The 20,955-nt window shown below is 41.1% G+C and overlaps 1 protein-coding gene across 3 annotated transcripts; it reads left to right on the top strand.

Moving 5' to 3' along the window:
* Nucleotides 1-1,407: 1,407 nt before the first annotated feature.
* Nucleotides 1,408-12,104, top strand: LOC120558364 (YTH domain-containing family protein 1-like). 3 transcript variants are annotated; one of them, XM_039799335.1, is made up of 7 exons: nt 1,408-1,872; nt 2,656-2,680; nt 3,260-3,343; nt 4,518-4,597; nt 6,278-7,912; nt 8,105-8,149; nt 9,519-12,104. In XM_039799335.1, the coding sequence occupies exons 1-7, from the start codon at nt 1,846-1,848 to the stop codon at nt 9,543-9,545; spliced, it is 1,923 nt and encodes a 640-aa protein (XP_039655269.1). In that variant the 5' UTR covers nt 1,408-1,845; the 3' UTR covers nt 9,546-12,104. The 3 variants fall into 3 exon arrangements, with proteins under 3 accessions (XP_039655269.1, XP_039655268.1, XP_039655270.1); XM_039799334.1 differs by having other exon boundaries at nt 6,278-7,921; XM_039799336.1 differs by lacking the exon at nt 3,260-3,343 and having other exon boundaries at nt 6,278-7,921.
* Nucleotides 12,105-20,955: the final 8,851 nt, after the last annotated feature.

Raw genomic sequence — 20,955 nt, 5'->3', positions numbered from 1 at the left:
GACACCCAAGGTCACTTCACAAACAAAAAAGGACATTCAAATTATAGTCATCTTCTAAAGGTGCTGAGGTTCACACCATGCAGCAGGCCTTTTGATAATACCTATTTATAGTTTGAATGTTACATATCTAGTTGTTCTGATTGGCTGCTGTTATTTAATTTGAATGTCAAATGGTTGCATTTGTTTTTAAAAACCTGTAAATATATATAATTTCTATTCACATGGCTTTTTGATACCTGGGAAACTAATACATGTGTTGTTTGTCATTCAATGATTTGATTTTTTGATTATTTTTGATAACAATAGTAACAACAATAATAGGCCTATATTGGGGCGTAATCATTAATATTCGGGGCATTTAGCCTACATAATATTTGATGGGGGGCGTTAGGGACCTGGATAATGGATAGGGGGGCGCTGGCACAAAAAAGGTTGAGAACCACTGGCCTATGGGGTCACCTGCCAAAAAGAGCTGAATGCTGGAATGTGACCACAAGGAATTTGACTGATGTAGACTTTAAACTTTGCAATGATCAAGGTAACTGTGGCCCTTTTCTACCTTGTGTCATTTTTACATTCCAGTACCTCACATGCACACTGCACTGTGCTAAACTGTATCAGATCTTCAGGCCCAGCAGACAATCCACACACTGTCTGCTGATAGCCTCCCTGGTTGTTTCCCTTGAGGGAGTTACAAGGGGGTCCCCAGCAAACAGGGGAATAATTATTTTCACTATAATTCCTGTAAGAGCCATGTTGTATTATTTACAGTTTTGCATTTTAATCCCATTGCAAAAGTAAATTGTTTTATGACATTTAAAATGTAATGTATTAGAATTCAGGTAATAGTTGTACAATGTGTGTTTTGACCCTTTTTTATCATATCCCTGGAATAAACCGTTTTTCATTCTCTGAGAGCCTCGTCATCACTGGATAGCCGTGCATGTTAAAGTTGGACATGGTGGTCTACAGAACTCTTACATCCTGCAAGAAGTGGCGAAGTATGTTTTTAACAAGCTGCCACTACCATTCCAACCATAAGTAACACAATGACAGAATTTTGGTCACGGGTGTCATACACTTTCTGTTATAAAACATCTTAAAAGCTAAATTCTTATCAGATGGGGACCCTTGGGACGAAATCTTATGAATTGGGTTCGTTTAGGGGACCAACATGAAGTTTGCAATGGGAACCACTGGTTTACACACAGAGATTGCAGAAAATAGCACAATGTCAGTAATGTAAGTAAAGAGTACACTTTTTAACTTGAGTATCCATGTTTATGAGTTGGGTGTTCATTCGTTTTTCGCTATCTTTGTATTCTATTCTAAATCTCAGAAATAATACTCACTTTGTTCAACGGAAGATGCTTCAAACTTTTGCCACCCCGCGGTGAATGACGTGAACTGCAGCGGCAGCTCAAAGCCCGGATGGAGCAGCCATTGGGGAAGTGTAGTACAGGGCTTTAACGTAACTGAGGAGGGCTCTCTCTCTGGAATAATAAAGACAAAGTAAAAGGCGACCGAGGGCAGAAATATTCAAGCACCGAAAGGTCCATTCGGCGACACATAGCTAACGTTTACTTGAAAACCTGTGCCAGGACTTGACTGCTTTCGGACACAGTATCCGAGGCGACAGACTTGAGCTGTGGAAGTTGGGATACGTGCTCACAGCGGAAAACATACAGCTGAGGCTGCGCTACAACTACTAGCCACACGCTAAGCGGCATAATTAGCCACATAGCTAACTGTAACTGAGCTGTGAACTTGCTTTCAAATCACGGGGCTTGAAATACAGTCACAAGCTCAGGCTCTGTGAGAATCCAGGGACTTGCTTAATGAATTATGTCTGCCACAAGCATTGACCCTCAGGTAGGAAGAACAATGTAACGTTACCTCGCCTGTAGAGAGCTTGCAAGCTAGCTACCTGCTAACGATTTACTGGGCTATGGCTATTGCTCGGAAGTGCTGGCTAGCCACTAACGTTGGCCGGTGCATGCATGTAGCTAGCAAGTTAGCTACGTTCCGTTAAACAGTTGAATGTTTGTTTTTACTGGACATTCAAGAAAGATGACACTAAGTTATACGTTACCATATAAACAGTTTTCAAACGCATTATTAACTGAGGCCATGTGTTTGTACAACCAACGTAGCAGAAAAACTCACCACATTTGGCAGAATAACGTTACGTGATACCCAAGGCTAACGTTGAAATAATTAAACCGAGTTCCAAGCTAACGTAACTTTGTATGGAAGGTGATACAAACCCCTGCATTGTTTCTAGAGGGACCCACATGTATTCAGACTATTATGACAAACTAAGTTACAAGCTGCATTACCGTTATTGGCATGTATAAAGCCATTTAAGGAAGGCTAACGTTAGTTACGTTAGCTAGCGAAGATGTGTGTGATTTAACGCCAAAAGTTACACACCAAATAAATTACTTTTAACTATCGTAGGCAACTGTAAGTATACAGCTTTCACTGCAGCGTAACATTACATGTTTTGCATTGCGTCTTTTAAGGAAGTAGTCTTTAATGTTCAACTTCTGAGCAAATACATTGCTAATATATGAGGCTGCACTCCGTCTAAATCTCAATTCAGCAAAGATAACCATGTCTCCTTTTTCTTTTCATGATCCAACATGGATGCAGAGATCAAAGGGACAAGCATCTAAAGGTGAGTTGCGGCATCACAGAGGACTGAATTTGTTTAGATATCTGTTTAGTCTGGGCATATCTTCTTTGACTAAATCAGCATTACATACACCAGCCTTTCATTCTCTGATATACACTACTGTCAGGCTACACATTATTTTGGGAACATAATTGAATAATTTAGCTGGGTTTTGGCACAGTGTTAACAAAACGCACAAGTTAAAAACCGTTTGGGATAAGTTTATTTGCTATTATCTGTAACCATCGTACCATAATTGGAGGGAAATATGTTTTCCTGAAATAATTTGCCTCGCTGTATTGTGAATATGTTCTGCAGAAGTTAGTACGACATAAACAATATCCCGGTCAGGGTTTTAATAATTGAGTGGGGGCATACTGGGAAAGCCATACACATGTGAGACACATTGGAGTACAACATCCACCATGTCATTAAAAGTGCAGGTGGCTTGTGGGGGAAAATATTTTATTTCTTTGTTTGCTGATAGTATCCATGATGAGAAAATGTCCATGATGCTTATGCTCAGTTTTCCCTGCACAATTCTAATGCCGTCTATTGATGCAATCTCTAATGTTTTGGCAGTTACATATTTGGTTCCTGAGGTTATGGCACACCCAAATCTGTCTTTTGAGTATGACAGGCTCAACCCCCGTAGCCTTGAAAGTTGTGAGTAAAAGTTTGTAATTTGCTATTTCACAAAAAATGGAGATTGTAGTCAGCTTGGAATCTAGTATAAATTTCACTTGCAGCATAATCTACCTTGCTACTGTTCATCCTTATTCTGAAGATGTTCCAATCATATTCCAAAAATACAGTTGTTCTGTTTCAACCCTAACCCTGTAAATGTGTGTACATTGGTTTGTGTAGATAGTACATCTCCTGCACCTACACATGTCAAAGTGGTCAGAAACTAGGAAAGAAGAATTCTCTTGACCATGGGAGAGTGACAGGCAGGCTCTCTATATGCGCAAACCATTTGAAACAAAGGCAGAGTCCTTCAGCCGTATTTTGCCAAAACAAATATGACCATTTTTAAATATACACAGCAGATGGTTTTGAGTGGTTTTAGAAGCTTCCATGGACTTTTTTTTTTATTCTTTGGTCCCTTCAAGCTGACCACAGAATCCTTTGTGAGGGGGCAAACTGCAAAGTTTTATAGCCACCTTTTATCCCTACAGTGTGCAAAAAAATGTAAACATAAATCAGCAATCAAGAATATTTTTTGGGGTGGGGGGGTATTTCCAGTCTCACTCTTCCCTCAATGCCACCACTAACCCCAGCTATACATAATGATTTACTGGTAGTGCATGTTGTCAGTTCCTCACTAACGTAAGCGTTGGCGACGGTGTTGTTATGGCCTTGTAATTGTATTTTTTTTTATGATGTTCAAGTCATCTTTGATTTACTGCAGTTTTCAGTTGGTTGAGTGACAGGCAGGTCTTGACTCAACGCTTCACCTGCAGGCCTCGTTGGCAGCTGGCCACAGGCTGATTCACCTGCAGTCTAGGCTTGGCTTAACATGGCTTAGTGATTAAATTTTTTGGGAAGAACACATGCACATACAAGAGGAACGGACAGAATTGAATACCACATCTCATGATCATATGAAATGATGAGTAGCAGTAAATCTTTATATAGGGTTATCCTTAAATCTATTTCTGTGCAGTGTTGGAGCTGACCAAATAAAATAGGATTCTTTTTTTTTTACAACATAATTTAAGCCTAAGTCACATTCCAAACTCAAAACAACTTGATAGCTAAAACAACTATTGCTATCTGTCTTCAATAAACTGAACCTGTACATTTAAGTGTATATTAATGTAATTATGTTTTGTTGCAGTGCAAAATGGTTCACTGCATCAGAAGGAGACTGTCCATGACAATGACTTTGAGCCATACCTCACTGGTCAATCAACACAGGTAAAGCTCAATATCTCTATCTTAAGACAGTTGTTAGGAAAATTGTGATATTGATTTCTTAAATATTTCTTTTATCGGTGTGCCACAATATGGCAAATGTGTGCTCAATCACTTATAAAATAATAAAACTGATGATCTAAACACTGAGCTGTACGCCACAGTTAAAGGTGCAATATGTAATACTGACAGCTAGTGTTTAAAATAGTTCAAAATTCAAAATATTGGAGAGAGTCGTCTCCCCCGCCCCCTCCTCCCCAGACTCGAAGTTCCCGGAGGTTGCCAGGCTGAGACCGTAGCATCCACAACAATGTTGATGCTTGTCTCACACAGCCAGACATACTTCGCAGCACAGCGGAGTAGCTAACGTTAGATGCTGGCTATATTGACAGTTATAAAAGCCAGTGCTCACAGGGAGCTATGTACGCAACTGACAGACGCACTTTTTCAGCTTAGAATTACAATAGGAACCGCTAAAACACAACGACCTCGATGTCCTCTACACCCGACGGACAGACACACTTCCTAGGCTTAGAATTAGCTACAGTAGGAACAGCTAAAAGTAACACTATCTTGCCGTCCTCTCCACCCGGCTGAACATACTTTATGAGCTGAATTACGGCAACAATCGCTAAACACACTGCAATCTCACGGTCCTCCCGATTTACAGTACCCCTCTCTTGGCATAAAATAACTCACCGTTGTCGGCTACGGCCGCTGAACAGGCTACATGTTGTAAACAGCCATGGCCCACTTGCCTGGTCCTCCGGTAATGTTAGCGGTTAGCATGGTGGCGTTAGCCAGGACCAGTCTGGATTACTTTACTGGTTGTGTCTTAATTGATTTTGCGAGTAATCAGCTAGCGAGTACAATAGCTATATAATTCAATCTGAGTACACAAATGGCCAGTCCATTGTAGCCGTGATAAATTAGCCTGAAGCCAATGCTTACCTATTCAGGAGGAAATTAGCCAACTCTGCATCCTTTTGGGCTCTAAGCTGTCTCCATCTTTCAAATACATCACTTTACCTGGGATTAGTTACATCTCTGGTCACGCAACTGTATGTAGAAACATGCCGGGGGTCGGGTAGAATCTTTCTCCGTTGAGCGTGTTTGTTTGCTGCTTTCATGGCTGTACTAATGTTACAGCTGTAGCGCACTGGGTTTAAATTTTTACAGGTATATCTGGCAACCCGGCCTGGCTGTCAAACTGGGTAGTTGATAACAACACACAGGCCAAAACACAAACCGATATTCCGTCATGGAACGGAAATTTCAAAAGGATAAAATACTGGCATTAGCATTGTTGTCAGAAAAGATAGTATTTCAACTTAGCATATTTACTTAATATCTGATGACACATTTGGGTAATTTTTCGATTTATTACAGTAAATTACATATTGGACCTTTTTAAGTATTAAAAACAAACACTTAAAAAAAAATGTACAACAGGAATTTGTAGTATAACATGCTGTGGTCTTTTCAGCAGAATTGTATTCTTATGGCATTAAGTTTTATGTTAAGTTATTGCCCAACCATAAAATGCATGTATTAAGTTGGTCACTCATGTTAAATGAAGTTAGAAAACCATTTAAAATAGTTTTATTTAAAATCATATCTGATTAAAATCAAACTGTAAGTCACTTGCTAATATTGTGGCTCTGCTGACCTTTATTCATCCAGAACAACAGCTACCAGTCTATTACCGACCCCTACCTGTCCAGCTACTATGCCCCCTCCATTGGATTTCCGTATCCCCTCAGTGAGGCTCCCTGGTCCACAGGAGGGGACCCCCCTATTCCATACCTCACCCCCTATGGACCCTTGAGTAATGGAGACCATCACTTTATGCCAGACACAGTGTTTGGCCAGCCGGGGGGTCTGGGAAGCAGCATCTACCCCCACAGGTTTAATTTTTTCCCTGAAAACCCTGCTTTCTCTGCTTGGGGCACAAGTGGCTCCCAGGGCCAGCAGACTCAAAGTTCAGCATACGGTGGCAGCTACAGCTATCCCCCCAGTTCTCTGGGGGGCACCCTGGTGCCTGATGGTCAGACAGGCTTTCACAGTGACACCCTCAACAAGGCCCCCGGTATGAACAGCCTGGAACAGGGTATGGTTGGCTTGAAGATCGGAGGGGATGTCACTGGCCAGGGGTCAGGAGTCAAGGCCGTGGGATCAGTTATTGGTGGACCTGTGGTGGCAGCCACAGGGAACGGAGCCACGCCTATTGGAATGCCACCACCCAAACCCACCTCCTGGGCAGCCATTGCCAGCAAGCCTGCCAAACCGCAGCAGCTGAAAGCTAAGGTGAAGCCAGGGATGCCCAATCCAGGGGGAGCTCTTCCCCCACCACCCATCAAACACAACATGAACATCGGGACCTGGGACAAGGGCCCCGTGACTAAAGTAGCCACAGCTCCACTGCAGCAACAGCAGCCTCTTGGCCTGCCTCATGGCATGCCACCTCTAGCCTCCATGCAGCAGGGACCCATGCAGCCCCCACCTCCCCAGTCTTTGTTGCAGCCCCAGATGCAGCCTATGGCCTTACAGACCCACCATCACCAGCACCATCAGCCACCACCTCAGCCCTACCACAACCACACCCAGCCTCCACAACCCCAGACCCGTTGGGTTGCCCCACGCAACCGTAACCAAGGCTACGGGCAGGGTGGCCCTGGCCATGACGGTTGTGGTGTGATGGGTATGGTTGGTAGTGGGAACAGTGGTCCTCAAACTTCTGCCAGCCAGGGACCTGGCGGAGAGTCCCACCCAGTGCTGGATAAGCTGCGTGCCTCCCATAGCTACAACCCCAAGAACTTTGAATGGAACTTGAAGAATGGACGTGTTTTCATCATTAAGAGCTACTCTGAGGACGATATCCATCGCTCCATCAAGTACTCCATCTGGTGCAGCACGGAGCACGGCAACAAGCGGCTGGACTCAGCCTTCCGGGCCATGAATGCTAAAGGCCCTGTATACCTTCTGTTCAGTGTCAATGGCAGTGGTCATTTCTGTGGTGTGGCAGAGATGCGTTCACCAGTGGACTATGGCACCAGTGCTGGTGTATGGGCACAGGACAAGTGGAAGGGCAAGTTTGACGTGGACTGGTTGTTTGTTAAGGACGTGCCTAATAGCCAGCTGCGCCACATCCGCCTGGAGAACAACGACAACAAGCCAGTGACCAACTCGCGTGACACCCAGGAGGTTCCTCTGGAGAAAGCCAAGCAGGTGCTCAAGATCATCGCCACCTACAAACACACCACCTCCATCTTTGATGACTTCTCCCATTATGAGAAGAGGCAGGAAGAGGAAGAGGAGGTGCGCAAGGTGGGCACAGTAATCTCACTGTGTTGCCTTATAATATACCAAAAATATTTATTTTGCACAATTGATTAGAATAAAAGTGTATTCTTGCTAATTTTTTTCTAGATGCTACTTTGTTTTCCCTGTTTATTTGTGTCTGAGAGACTAATTTTTTCTCTCTGTTTCCTCGTTTGCTCTTTTTGACAGACTTTTGAACCTTCTCCGATACAGAACCGCTCTCGGTTGGATCAGGTAAAGAACGGATAAATTTTCTTGTTAGTGTCATTGGCTCCCCCGAGTGTTAAGTACTTTTTTCTAAAAGTTCTGACCGATATTAGTAGGGCTGAACGATTAATTGCATTTGCAATAATATCGCGATATGTTAAATGCAATTTCCTAATTGCAAAGGCTGCGATTTGGTCACGTGACTCGTGAGAGCAAATCAGTCTGCACTCCGCAGAGAACTTAGCACGCTAACGCTACGCCCTACCTTGAGCAGATTTCTGTAGTATTGTGTTGTAGTTTAAAACATTTACAGCCATTTTACTAAAATGAAGGGTTTTATTCGGGCTCCAGTCCATACATGCTGTTAATGGATACAGGCACGCAGAACTGAAGGCTCGGTTGGCAACGATTAGCTCTGATTAGCGGTTAGCTCCGATTAGCAGTTATATCCGTTATAAAGATATGGAGCGGAGGAGACTGCCGCGGAGAGGGGTAACAACCAGACTCAGAGAAATGACGTTCAGGGAGCTTTCACAGCAGCGTGGCTGCGTTGTTTCAACGGTTTTATTAGTACAGTTAATCCCACGGCAACACCAGCAGCAGCATGCTACTACTGACGTAACGATAGCCTCTCTGAGCAAGTGCAACGTTGACGCTGTCATGCACGTGGCACGCAACTTCATGAGGGGGAGGGAGGGGCAGGAGGCAGCTCCACTGTGCGCTGTAAAAAAAAAAAATACCCCGTTGTATATACTATATTTTTTTACTTATTTAACTGTCTAGTAAAGTTCAAAGATGGTGTTTAAAAAGTGCAATCCACATGTTTACATATGTTTATTACAGTAAATAATAATTCAATAATCTAAATACTGTGGTAAAGCCACATTTGTTTTTATATTTCTGCAATCTGCACTTTAGTTTGTGTGATTTGTTTCTGTTTACACCAGGCTTGGTCAGTGCTCAATATACTACTGTGACTGAAGTAGTTAAATAAAAGATGTCATTCATATAAATTCATGCATCACCTAATTTCATCATCACATACAGGCCTGGCCTCCAGGAAAGAACAGTTTGTTTAATCTATTTAATCTTGTGTTGTTCATACTATACAATGATTTATTGCTTGTCTTTGTTGAATAATACAGAAGACTATTATTCTATATTAAATTGCAATATTTTTGAAACAAATTGCAATTAGATTATTTTCAAAAATCATTCAGCCCTAGTTATTAGTGATTGCTCTTGATTGTGTTCACACAGTGAGGATGACATTTTAGATAATTGTATCTAAATAGATATATGTAGACGTCATCAAAATGTCCTGCAGTTTACTGTGCTGTTACACAATGTTTGAATGTCTAATGGTATATATATATTTTTTTTTTTTTTTTAACAGGAGCGCCAAAACAGGAATAAACAATAGAAGACATTTATCCTTGGCTTGATCAACAGTTACACTAGGACTTTTGATTTAAGAGACAGAAGAATATGAAAATGCAACCAAGTCCTTCATTTTTTTCTATTTAATCCTGGTGAATCTCTGCCATTGTTGAGACTTGTGCTTTTTGTGCCCCATGTACCACCCACTTCTTGTGCAGGGATAACAAGCTGATTTAATGTATTACCTAGCCACCACCACTTTAGTTCAGTGTTTTTTTTTTTTTTTTTTTATATATATATTTTTCTTCCTGTTCCATCTCGTACTCTTCTCTCACCAGACTGGTTTTCTCTCTCCTGCCCCGACCACCACCTCTTTCCAATTGAATCAGGGTTTGACTGCACCATGGAGAAAAAAAAATCTGCCACTTTATATTTCAGTACAATCAGGAACGGATGTGTCCTGCCCCTATTTGTCCATTGGGGGGCAACATTGCCATGCTTCAGAGGTTTAACTGTGCCAACAGGGTTGGAGGATCCCAAATGCGTTGTCGGACTTGGAGCTGTGCGAAAATAAAACTTCAATGGTTTATCTATTTTTCATTCAGATCGACAAAATCTCTATTTTTTGGCTTACTACTGACAATTTTCATTTCAGAAACCTGATTTCTGGAGCCTTAATGTTTTTTTTTTTTCTTTTTCTAATTATTGATGACTTCTCAAAAGAACTGCTCAAACAGTGACACTGCTGGAGAAATCAGGGATAGTGTGAAGTCACAAGGGACTCAAGACATTTCTGAGGAGGAATTGCAAAGGCCTCTGGGAAAAGAAATAATGGATGTGTCCTCCACAACCAGAACTCTCACCATTTAAGTCAAAAATTGTACTATTGACGTCCCTTAAACCCCTCTGCTTTGCTTTCTTTTTTATGTTTGTCTTGAGGTCTTTTGTATGTTTCATCAGGAGATTCTGCTTGTGAACGTAACCCAGTCTAAGAGAATTGTCGCATCCACCATTTTAAATTGTTTTATAATCAGAAATGTCATTATGTAACCGCTACATTGAATGAATTGTTGCTTTTGCGTTTTTCTTTCCACAAAATGGGGGGGAGGGTTCGCATATTTGTCCATTCACCATCATTCTGTCTTAATCCTCTGTTTTTTGTTTGGTTTTTCCTCAAATTAGGTTTATCATGTTGGTCGTAATGCTAAGCTTTAACGTAGGAGCCTATATATTCATGGAGAAAGCCTAAAAATGTATAACCTAAAAATTAATGTAACTGATTTACTATCGAGTAAGAAAAAAAGAAAAAGGAAATGTGGTTTCTGTGTGTTTTTTGGTTGTTGCAAAAAATAGTTTGTTCTAGACTGAAACCATTGATTATGATACAGTAAATTACTTTCAGGTATGTCAATGGAAAAAAGATTGGATATTAAAAAAACTAATAGATGCGTATGCCCTTGCATGGCAAGCTGCAATATAGGAAGTCAATGTTAAACTATTCTCTGTCCTGCAGCTTTTCTGTGAGACTGGTGATGTTGTTTGGTCCTTTAAAGGACGGTGTCCCCTCCCTGTTCTCGTTTCAGAGCATTCAAAGCCAGAATGCAGTTTATTTGTTAGTGAGCGTTTGAGATCAGCAGGTTCTCTATCCTCTTGATTACTTTGAAGCGGTCAGTTCAGTATTTTGTGGATTGTGAGGTTACCATGATGCAGAGAGGAATGCTGCTAATCGACACGGCTGTCTCTTTCATGTTAAGGGATCTTTTCTCATTTTGGCATATTGTGTATTTGTGTAAGAGTTTAAATCTGATGTCGCTTCATGGTAACCTGATCAGATATAGCCAGATCCCAATCCCTAATTTTCTGTTTGGAATATTTGAACTGAAACGGATATTGACAGTTGTGGCCTGAAGTCATTCACATTAAGTTGTTTGGTCTTTTCAGATTATGTTAAACGATGCATCTGATCTATTTTGATTCTGTCAAAGCTTAACCCCGTTGTTACTTTGAGATGGCAGAAGTTCTGCACTTTGCTGAGGTAACTCCGAGTATGAACCGTATGCTTCGCAACTGTATTTCCAGATGTGTGAAGCTGCGTTGTATTTTTTTACCTGGCCAGTGTAGAGAACTGACCTCTAACAGGATCCTTTCGTCATCTCCTCACCTTTTTACCTGCACTAAACAATAGCTAGGTAGATCCAAGCAATACGGTGAAGGCCCTTCACATGTTTGCCTTCACCGACACCGCTCTCTCCAACCAGCGTACAGAGTCATGGGCAGGTGAGAAGCTATAGGATGCCACCGAAGACTGAGTCACAGCCATCTTTGCCTCAGGAAGCATGAACTGGTTGTGACTGTAGTACAGGGCTTACGTGCACGTTATTGATAACTGTCAGAAGATGTTAGTTTGCAATAGAGGGATGTCAGGTTAGCTATGAAAGTATATGTATCAACACTACAAAAGGATTAATGACATGAAATACTAAATAAACATTGATTATCTTATAGACCACAGTTGTAGTGGGCATAACTTGTTCAAAAGATCTATCTTGGTTTTTCTTTATAGAAGAAATCAAGCCTTAATAAACTGTCCATTCAGAAATGACTTTGTCTTGATCTCATGAATTCTCTGTTAGTGAGTAAACCGCCATTCCTTACACCTAATCCAAAGAGAGGAATCTCTGTAGGGCAGCCCCAGTGCTTAAATGTCACTGAAAGGTGTTTTTTTTCAGTTGGAATCGTTTCTTGCTGTTGTCCTTTTTTCCCCATCAGGTTACTACAGTTGACTTTATACTGTATCTGTAAATACGTTTATCAAAGCCGACCTCTGTTTCCACAGGCTTTAGTGGTCTACAACAGAGTATGATAAAGCATAGAAATTGGAGTGCTGTTGCTGGGATTAAAGGTTTAACGGTATTTAAAATGTAAATAGTTAAATGGCATATCCATCATATATAAGTAAACAGTATTTTACATTTTAGTAGCTTATTTAAAATGTAAAGACCAAGGCTGTAGGTTTAAATCCATGTACTTATTTGCCAAAACATTTTTTAAGTCCAGTTTTTTTAGCATGAGGTGCCTTGTACACATTCAGTTATAGGCACTGATAATGTATAACAGTTTTGACATTCAGCACAGATTTACAAAATATTTGTTCCACACTTGTCAAAAGATTTTCTTTCTTTGACAGGAGCTCTCCGTGGTGCTGATTTCCTGATTTGGAGGAACTGCTGGTGGGATGTGCCAGTCCCATAATAAGGTAAAGAACACACTCTGGAGAGAGGAAAAAAAAAGAGTAAGTGATCTCATATGAAACGGTGGTGGTAATTGTCCTTGCGTTTAAGATATATACGACTTTAAAAGCATATTGCCTATAGCATATTGTGCCACACAACGAAAACGAATTATAGGTACGCTTCCAAAAGAGATCATCCCCTTTGCCTTGAGTCACCAGGTCAGTTTGTCATATCTGGTACAAATCTTTCTCACAAGATTCAAAAGTTATGAATTTTTCAATTCCGTTTGTAAAAATAATTCACATCAGATGTAGTTCTGCAAGTATTGCGTGCATGGTGCATTGTTGGCATGACTGCCAATTACACAAAATAATCACAAGAGAATCACAAGCAAGAAACTCAGTTTGAACAGGCTTTATTTGTTGTCACATTACAAAGTATGCATGAAACTTGAGACAAAAAATAGGCAAACAATATCACATTCGGGCTCGATGCTATAGACTCGTATCAATCTGGAGCAAACCATGTGTGGCATAAATATATTACTAATAACGACCCTACAATTATATTTGTTTTTAGCTCAATGCTCAGATTCTCGATTAAAAAGGGACATATATTTAGGTTCAATTCAAATATAGGATCACAAATGTAATGTTACATGAAAGCCTATGATGTACTGTAGGCTACATAAAAGAAAGAATATACAACTTTTGCCAACTTCTCCTATTAATGTTTAATTTGATCCAATTTGGTTCATTAATTGGTTCTTACTAAAAGTAATTTATCTTCAAAAATATGTGTTGAAGACCTTGAGTTTATCATTAAAACTATATCCCTTTTAAATTGAATGTATCTTTCCTGCAAGAATACTCCATGGGGGATGACATCTGACACAATATACTACTTCAGTGATGACTATACTAGAAAGCCTGTGCAACTATTTATTTATTAACTTTTAGTTTATTTAATTTAGTGTAGTATTAATTCCAACTGGGCTACATCTTCAAACATGCATTGTCAGAAGGACGCCTGTAGGTGGCATTGAATCACTTAGGTTTCTATATGTTGACTCCATCCGACTAAACACTGCAGCCATCTTCAGTCTGTGTCCCTTCAAAGCTCTTCAGCCTCTGCTGAAGGCCTGAGCTTTGAGCCGCACAGTGAAGGTGTGGTGGACTGGAGCTGTTGACCTACTTTTGTTTATAAAAAATAAGTTATTATAGCTGAGACTGTAGCCTACAGTGTTGGCCTCTGTGACGTTTTGTAAAATATTTCTGACGGTTACAATAGGACTGCAATAGCCTATAGAGACTGCCGCACAGACTCCTAAAGATAAGGATTTAGCGTTAATGCACTAAGATGTTTCCCTGTTTAATGTGTAGGCAGGCTTTGCATCAGTAGCATTAGCCAATGTATTGAGTCGTACCTAGGTCTACATTTTAAATCTAGATATTGATTATTTTTTATATTTTATATTAAGGTCAACTCTCCCACCCTTGACCGCCTGACAATAAACAGATTTTTTTTACTCCAAATAAATAAAAACTGCGTAGGCTACTTAAAAATGAAGCAAGCCTCTCGCCAGCTCCTTAATTTACAAAAAAAAAAAAGAATACCATGAATGTCAATGACTCCCGAAAGATAAGTTAGTAGAACCCAGAGGTAGGCCATTGGCCCCACTTGGCGAAAGTCCAATTGTTTTCGTAAACCTGCGTCGTATTTTGCGCGAGGCGTTAAACATTTGATGGATAAGCAGACTAAACATTTAAAACTAGGCTATTTCTGACTAAAGACGTGATGTAATGGTTAACTGGCGGTAACCTCATTTCATTCTGTAATAGCATATTAAAGTACGCATTGCGCCCATCCAGTCAAAGCAATAAACAGACACATAGGCACGCATACATGCTTGCGCGGGCGCACACACACACACACACACACACACACACACACACACACACACACACACACACACACACACACACACACACACACACACTCACTCACGCGCAGTTGAGTGACAGTACAGAAGTCAGCTTTATCCTGCTGCTATGCTTGGTAGCCAGGTCCTGTTTCTGGAACATTAAGGGTCAAAGTAGTAAACTAAATCCTGCGGCCTGATGAGACAATGAAGAGATAAAACATGTGAAGCATGATGCTGTGGAGATTCCTCTCTTGGCATTCACCGCGTGCCTTAATTGTATGGACATTAAATCAAGGTCCGCTGTGAACACGCAGAGTGACAACCCTTCGAGAAGCCTCCTCGCCCCTGCTGATGGGTGCAGAATGAAGCCACGCCAGCAGCCTCCGACCCTGTCTGACTTCCACGCGCTCAAACCTCCAGCATCTGCCGCCAAGAAGGATACAAGACTGCCTGACTGCGATTTAAGTACAGCTCCCGTTTCCGTGCGCGCGCGCTCTTGGGCGTGCACACCCGCACACACTCATATACACAAAGCTAAAGCCGATTTGCAACACACACACACACACACGCATGTAGGAACTCACATCGTAAGCCGATTTATAGCCTACACCAGCAATAATGCGCGCGGCCACATTATTCCCCTGCGCCTCTTTGGATTCCAAGCAAAGAAATATTGATATCACTGCGCCATTGAACCTCATCAGCATACGGCCCATAATCAAAGGATGCGATGCACCTGAAAATCCTTGTTATTAGCATAGCATTTGCAAACACTCTGATTCTCTGGTTGTGCGTCTTTTGCGCATCTCTTGGCAGGTTACCTCGCACAGAATGACAACTGAAGCTACACAGGCTCTTGCTTTGTCCTTCCTCAAAACCATTCCATTTACAACATTAGCCTGACCCAAAACACAAAGACAGCAGTGAAAACAGAAGAAAGCAACGATGGCAGCACGTCACAAGGCTATTTCTTTGAAGTCATACATCCCACTGCGAAGATACTGTATTTTCCATTCAACTTGGCTTGAATGCAGTTCCCCGATTTGTCCACGATCAACGCCCTCGGACAAAACGCGCGATACCTCCTCTCTCCTCTCATGCAGCTGACAAACTACAGATGGCTACTTTTACATTAGGCTACTGTATATCTGGAAAAAGGCGAATCGTTCTTCTATGCGCCACACAGAACCCTAAAGCTCGTTTAGTCGGGAGGCAGATTTTTGGGGTGGGAAAAAAATGGCTTCTTTGTATTCAAAAAGGTCCTCTCTCCACCAAGAGTCAGTCGGTTCCTTTTGGTTCGTGTCTTTTTAATCTGACCCATTTCAGGCACAATCCAGCCCTGGATGCATACCCCCCCTCTCTCGTCTCCCCTCTCTCTCTTTCTTTCGGGCTGTGTGATCCACTGTCTCCTGGATTAGAACGACCCTTTTTCCCCCCCCCACAATTTTTTGTTTTTTTTCTTTGTTTTTTTCCCCAGAAGTGGTGCCCTTTCGGCCCCCCCCCCGCCCTTCCCGACACACACAACAACACACACCTCCCATCCTCACCTCCCCCCATCAAAACCAAATCCTCATCAGCCCATAATGTCCTTGATACCACCGGCCTGACTTTCTGCAGCACGTCATACATGCATGCACCGAAACTTCTGGTTGGTATTTACTAACAATATGCAGCAAAATAACACGTTGCATGCCGAAGGCTAAATAACGGCAGTAGTCCACGTTGGTTGAAGTGGACCTTATCCGCGAAAAGGTTGCTGTTATTGGGGGGGGGCATCAACTATGAACTGCATTTTTTGGTCATTGTGAGGAAAACTAATTTCCAACTAAAGTTTTACTCGCGTCCAAAATTGAACGCCAGCGCATTGGCCTCTTCGCTAAAATTATGCCAAGATGTAATGGTGGCCAAAAGGTGGATGAATTCTACTTCACAAATGAAACGAAAAAAACATTTTCTGATTAGTTTAAATGTATTAACCCCTTCACTACATTCCTGGTACTGACAGGCCCATATCAGCATGCAATTATTTCCCCTTGTGGGACTATTTGTGCAACATCCATATAGAACTGTATCCAAATCTGTAAAAGATAAGCATTATTCTTTTAAGGCATGTGGCCTGTTATCCCAGATGGTCTTGGCTAATACCATATGCTGCTGTAGCAGTGTATCATAACATATATTTTGCGTAAAAGGTGAAGACAGAAAAATATTATTATGTGCTGCATTTTTAAGTTACACAGTATGTATATTCTTTTATGTATAGCATGCACCACTGTTAGCACCATGGTGGTGGATATCCCCTATAGTCTAATTGATTATTTTTGTATTATTATGTTATTATAAATATAGTAGTCCTCTTGTGGGCTCGGACTATTAACTAAAACGTTTTATTTTTTTAATTGGTTTTCGAAGTGTTGCCTTGATCGGTTGTCTGCCATTTTGGTGCTATGACCTATATCAGGCCTAAATATTCATCAGCTCTTTTTAATACATTCCTGTGGGTTTCTTTTGAAAATTGGTAAAGCAGATATTTTGCTTGGTGCTTCCATGTCAAGGTGCAAATGTCCATTTTCGATTTCAGGAATAATTTTGTTTAAAAAATTAGCTCTAATTTTTTTTTTTTGTTGACCCAAATGTGGCCCTGCAGTCTGCAGCCCATTCTCAATTTGAGTAATTTAACCTATATTTGACCTTTACCTTAAACAAATAAATGCTATTAACACTGCCATAAATCTATGTGCATTCATATAATGCATTTCAACGCCGTCCCAATAAAATCCTACTGGAATATATCGATTTCTGTCCCGGAAGAAAATGCCATTGGATTTTCAAATGTTTCTCCCTCCTTCCGTAGCTTGTCTACCTCCCACTGTTGGCTGAACAAAGAGATGGAGAGGAGGAACCGTCAGCGGTGTTCAGGATGGAACCGCAGCACTTCACTCTCGATAACTGAGCCTATAGAATCGCAAATGCGCTCTTTGTTAAAACAAATGCAATTATTAACTTTTTTTAACAGGCGTGCCTATTGTCTCATCTGAGCCTCCGTCGCAATCTGCATCTCAAAACGAGCTTCCTGAATTTACATTAATGCAAGTCAATTCACTGATGCAAGTCATTTGTTAGGCCTATTGGTTCCCCGTTGCCAAAAATGAGGAACATGTAATAACCCGGCATGCAGAGCGGCCACCTGCTACAGGGAAAGCGTCCTCTGTCCAGATATAGCCTATACTAATACATCCACGCTGGCTTGGACTCAAACTCCTTTGTTGTGTCTTACTCTCGTCGTTGCGAGTATCCTCCATATACTGTGGCTCCATCATATCTTCTCTCCGTTTTGTGCAACCGCGGGCCTTCACCTGTGCAGAAAACGCAGCAGCATGAACGCCTTAACTTGAGTGAAAATAGCCTCCGTGTGTCTCCACGTGCAAGACGAAGCAAAGAGAGAGCGAGATTGCATTGAATTGCGGTCGCTTTTTCTCCCCTCATCTCTCCCTCTCTGCCGAGCTGAGCGGCCTCCACATCTTAAGCTGAATGAAGGGGGAGTTGTCCCTGTGCATTACAATGACATTCAGGCCCCATTCATTCAGCCACTGTCTAACGGTCTTTGGACAGCAAATGCACCCCCATCGGGGGGTCGCAGCCCCCTCATTACACCCGCTCCCCAATCCCAACACGCAGCCCCCCACAATAGTCCCAACAAAAGAGAGAGGCGAGTCGGCCCCAGTTGTGCGAGCTACGGCCCCTGGACTTTTGAGGTACGCTGGGAAAATATTCCTGTGCATTAGAATTACATGAAGGAACGTGCCGCGGTGGAGTTTAATGTTGAGTTATCGCCAAAAAGCATTTTAAAACAAATATGTAGGTTTATAATTGCACCCCGCCTGGCTCTGTGAGCCTCGGTCCTTCTCTGCAGCAGCTGAAGCTTGGCTGACCGTTTAAAATAAAGGTTGAAGTCAGGTAAACCTAGGCAAAGAAGTTGGCGCAAACAGCTGTGTAAAATATGGCGCAAATAGAGAGGTGGGCTGCAGGGCCAGCCTCACAATTGAGCATATTCTAGGGAAGATTAATCCATTCTATTTGAGCAAAACCACACCATAGATGTAAAATATAATTGAATTTAAAGCAATACATTTTTAAACATTGCGGAACGTGCGTCTTGTGTGCGTCTTGACATTTTCGAATGTCGAAACAAAATGATGTAGCCTAAAAACATCAAGAATAATTTTAATAGGCCTATGTGTCTTATAAAAATTGTTCACGTGTTGCTGCTCCATTCACCTGTAAACACAAACAAACATCAGCTTATCTCGACCCATTTGAATTCGCCATAGTCCGTTATTTCAGGCAAATTCCCCTATTCGAATTTATTTTAATAATTGATCACATTAGACCATACAACCTTTATTACTACTACTACTACAAATAATAATAATAATAATAATAATAATAATAAATGAAAAATACAATAGAAAAAAAATAGTGGACATAGTTGGAGAAATTGTCCTGGTGTGGAGAGCCAACTTTCCCAGGGAAATCATACCGATTTCCGAAATGCTGTTGAAGGCCCGAATAGGCACAGCTGGGCATCTGCTTATGGGCCTATTCATCGGGAGGAGGGAGAGGTCAGCGCTGCGGCCCGGTGGGCAGCTACGCACTATAAACTCGTTATGCAGATACACAGCTTATAGTTTATAACAGGACTCTCCTACAACACAGCTTAGAGACACTCTGAGAACAAATAAATCACCGTCATCACATGATCAGAAACGTTTTTGGGATGAATATAGCATTATTCAAGATAGTTTATGTTATTTTGAAGTCTTATATTCTTTCTTTATACAAGTGTAAAAACAAGTGTTATTTTTATCAGTTTGATTTTCATTACTTTTTTGTCTTTGTAAAATATGTATGTAGCCTAAGTTGTGCTTATTTTTTCCTTGTTTTATTTAGCATTGCAGCTAAGGTGGATAAAACATCTCAAATTAGTGAGGGGCTCCAGAGAAAAAAAAGCGAAGGTGTTGAGAGCGTCATTCTTAAATGCAGGAAATTCCATTTAAAACATTGACTGAAGTTTACCGAAGAGAAAAGAAACGAATCTCCGGTGCATTTTTCCCCCTCAACCTCCCACACTTTTATACTGCAACTGCTACTTGTTTTGAGAGGCATATAAAGAGGTGTAATTTTGCAAACATTTCTTAAGTACAGAGAGACAGAAGGACCCTCCAGTATTGTACAGGGAGAGAAAGAGAAACACGTTGACAAAGGAATCCATTGTTCCTTGGGAACAATTCAAGGGGCCTAGTAAGCTGTCCTCTACGATCAGGCAGCCGGCCACTGATTTGAATGCAAGGGGCCCCTCCAAGGAGAAATGGTAATATATGGCAAGATATAACAAACACTAGCCTATATTAAACCCCGCAAGTCCTGTACACACACACGCACGCACGGGCGCACATACACACACACGGGCGCGCGCACGCACACACGCACACACACACAGTAGACACATTGAGACAGTTGGAAGCTGAAAGTTTAGGGGAAACTTTACTGTACTTTTTTTTTTTTTTTTTTTTTTTAGGATGAACCACACTTTATTGTTTTAGTCTCAGTAAAGCTAATGTGGTCCACATGGTCATAGGTAAGCTTATATTGATGCAGAAATATAACGTAAAAATATTAATTTTAATTTCTGCCATTTTAATTTGTTCTCTAGAAAATAATATTATAAATGCATTCATTGTTGTTGTTGTTGTTATTATTTTATTATTATTATAGTATTCTCCTATTACGATAATTGTTTCTGGGTTCCCAAGGTAATGTACACTTGGTATAAAATATGATGATAGCTAATAAAGGTAAGGCTTAGCTTACACTGTACCTTAGCTACAGCATAAGGTAAATGTTATGCCAGGCATTTTTGAATGTTATTTTTAATTATATATTTTTTTACCTTCTAGCATTGTTTGTGCAGAAAGATTCCAGTATTTGCTATTTTATTCTGTTTTGTGCTCTTTCCAATGAGCTACATTCAATAAAACAATTATCTTATACACGCATGCATGCTCACACACACACACACACACACACACACACACACACACACACACACACACACACACACAAGCAAAATTCCTAAAATTATTTTTTATACACAGCATTTATTCCTCATTTGGATGTTTTATAGACTTATGACTTGTGTTCTTGTGCTCTGTGGACTCACATATCAATAATGTTGAGCCACTTGACCAGCGAGGTGAACACCAGTACTAATGTGGAGGTCCTTGACTCACTCTGAT

This window comes from Perca fluviatilis, chromosome 5, assembly GCF_010015445.1.
Source record: "Perca fluviatilis chromosome 5, GENO_Pfluv_1.0, whole genome shotgun sequence".
NCBI classification, from domain to species: domain Eukaryota; kingdom Metazoa; phylum Chordata; class Actinopteri; order Perciformes; family Percidae; genus Perca; species Perca fluviatilis.
The sequence above is the reverse complement of the archived record's forward strand: the minus strand, read 5'-3'. Positions and strand labels throughout refer to the sequence as shown.

Coding starts and splice junctions, on each gene's coding strand:
- LOC120558364 (XM_039799334.1), top strand. CDS start 1,846: ATGTCTGCCACAAGCATTGACCCTCAG. Junction 1,873..2,655: donor CCACAAGCATTGACCCTCAG/GTAGGAAGAACA, acceptor ACATGGATGCAG/AGATCAAAGGGACAAGCATC. Junction 7,922..8,104: donor AGGAAGAGGAGGTGCGCAAG/GTGGGCACAGTA, acceptor TCTTTTTGACAG/ACTTTTGAACCTTCTCCGAT.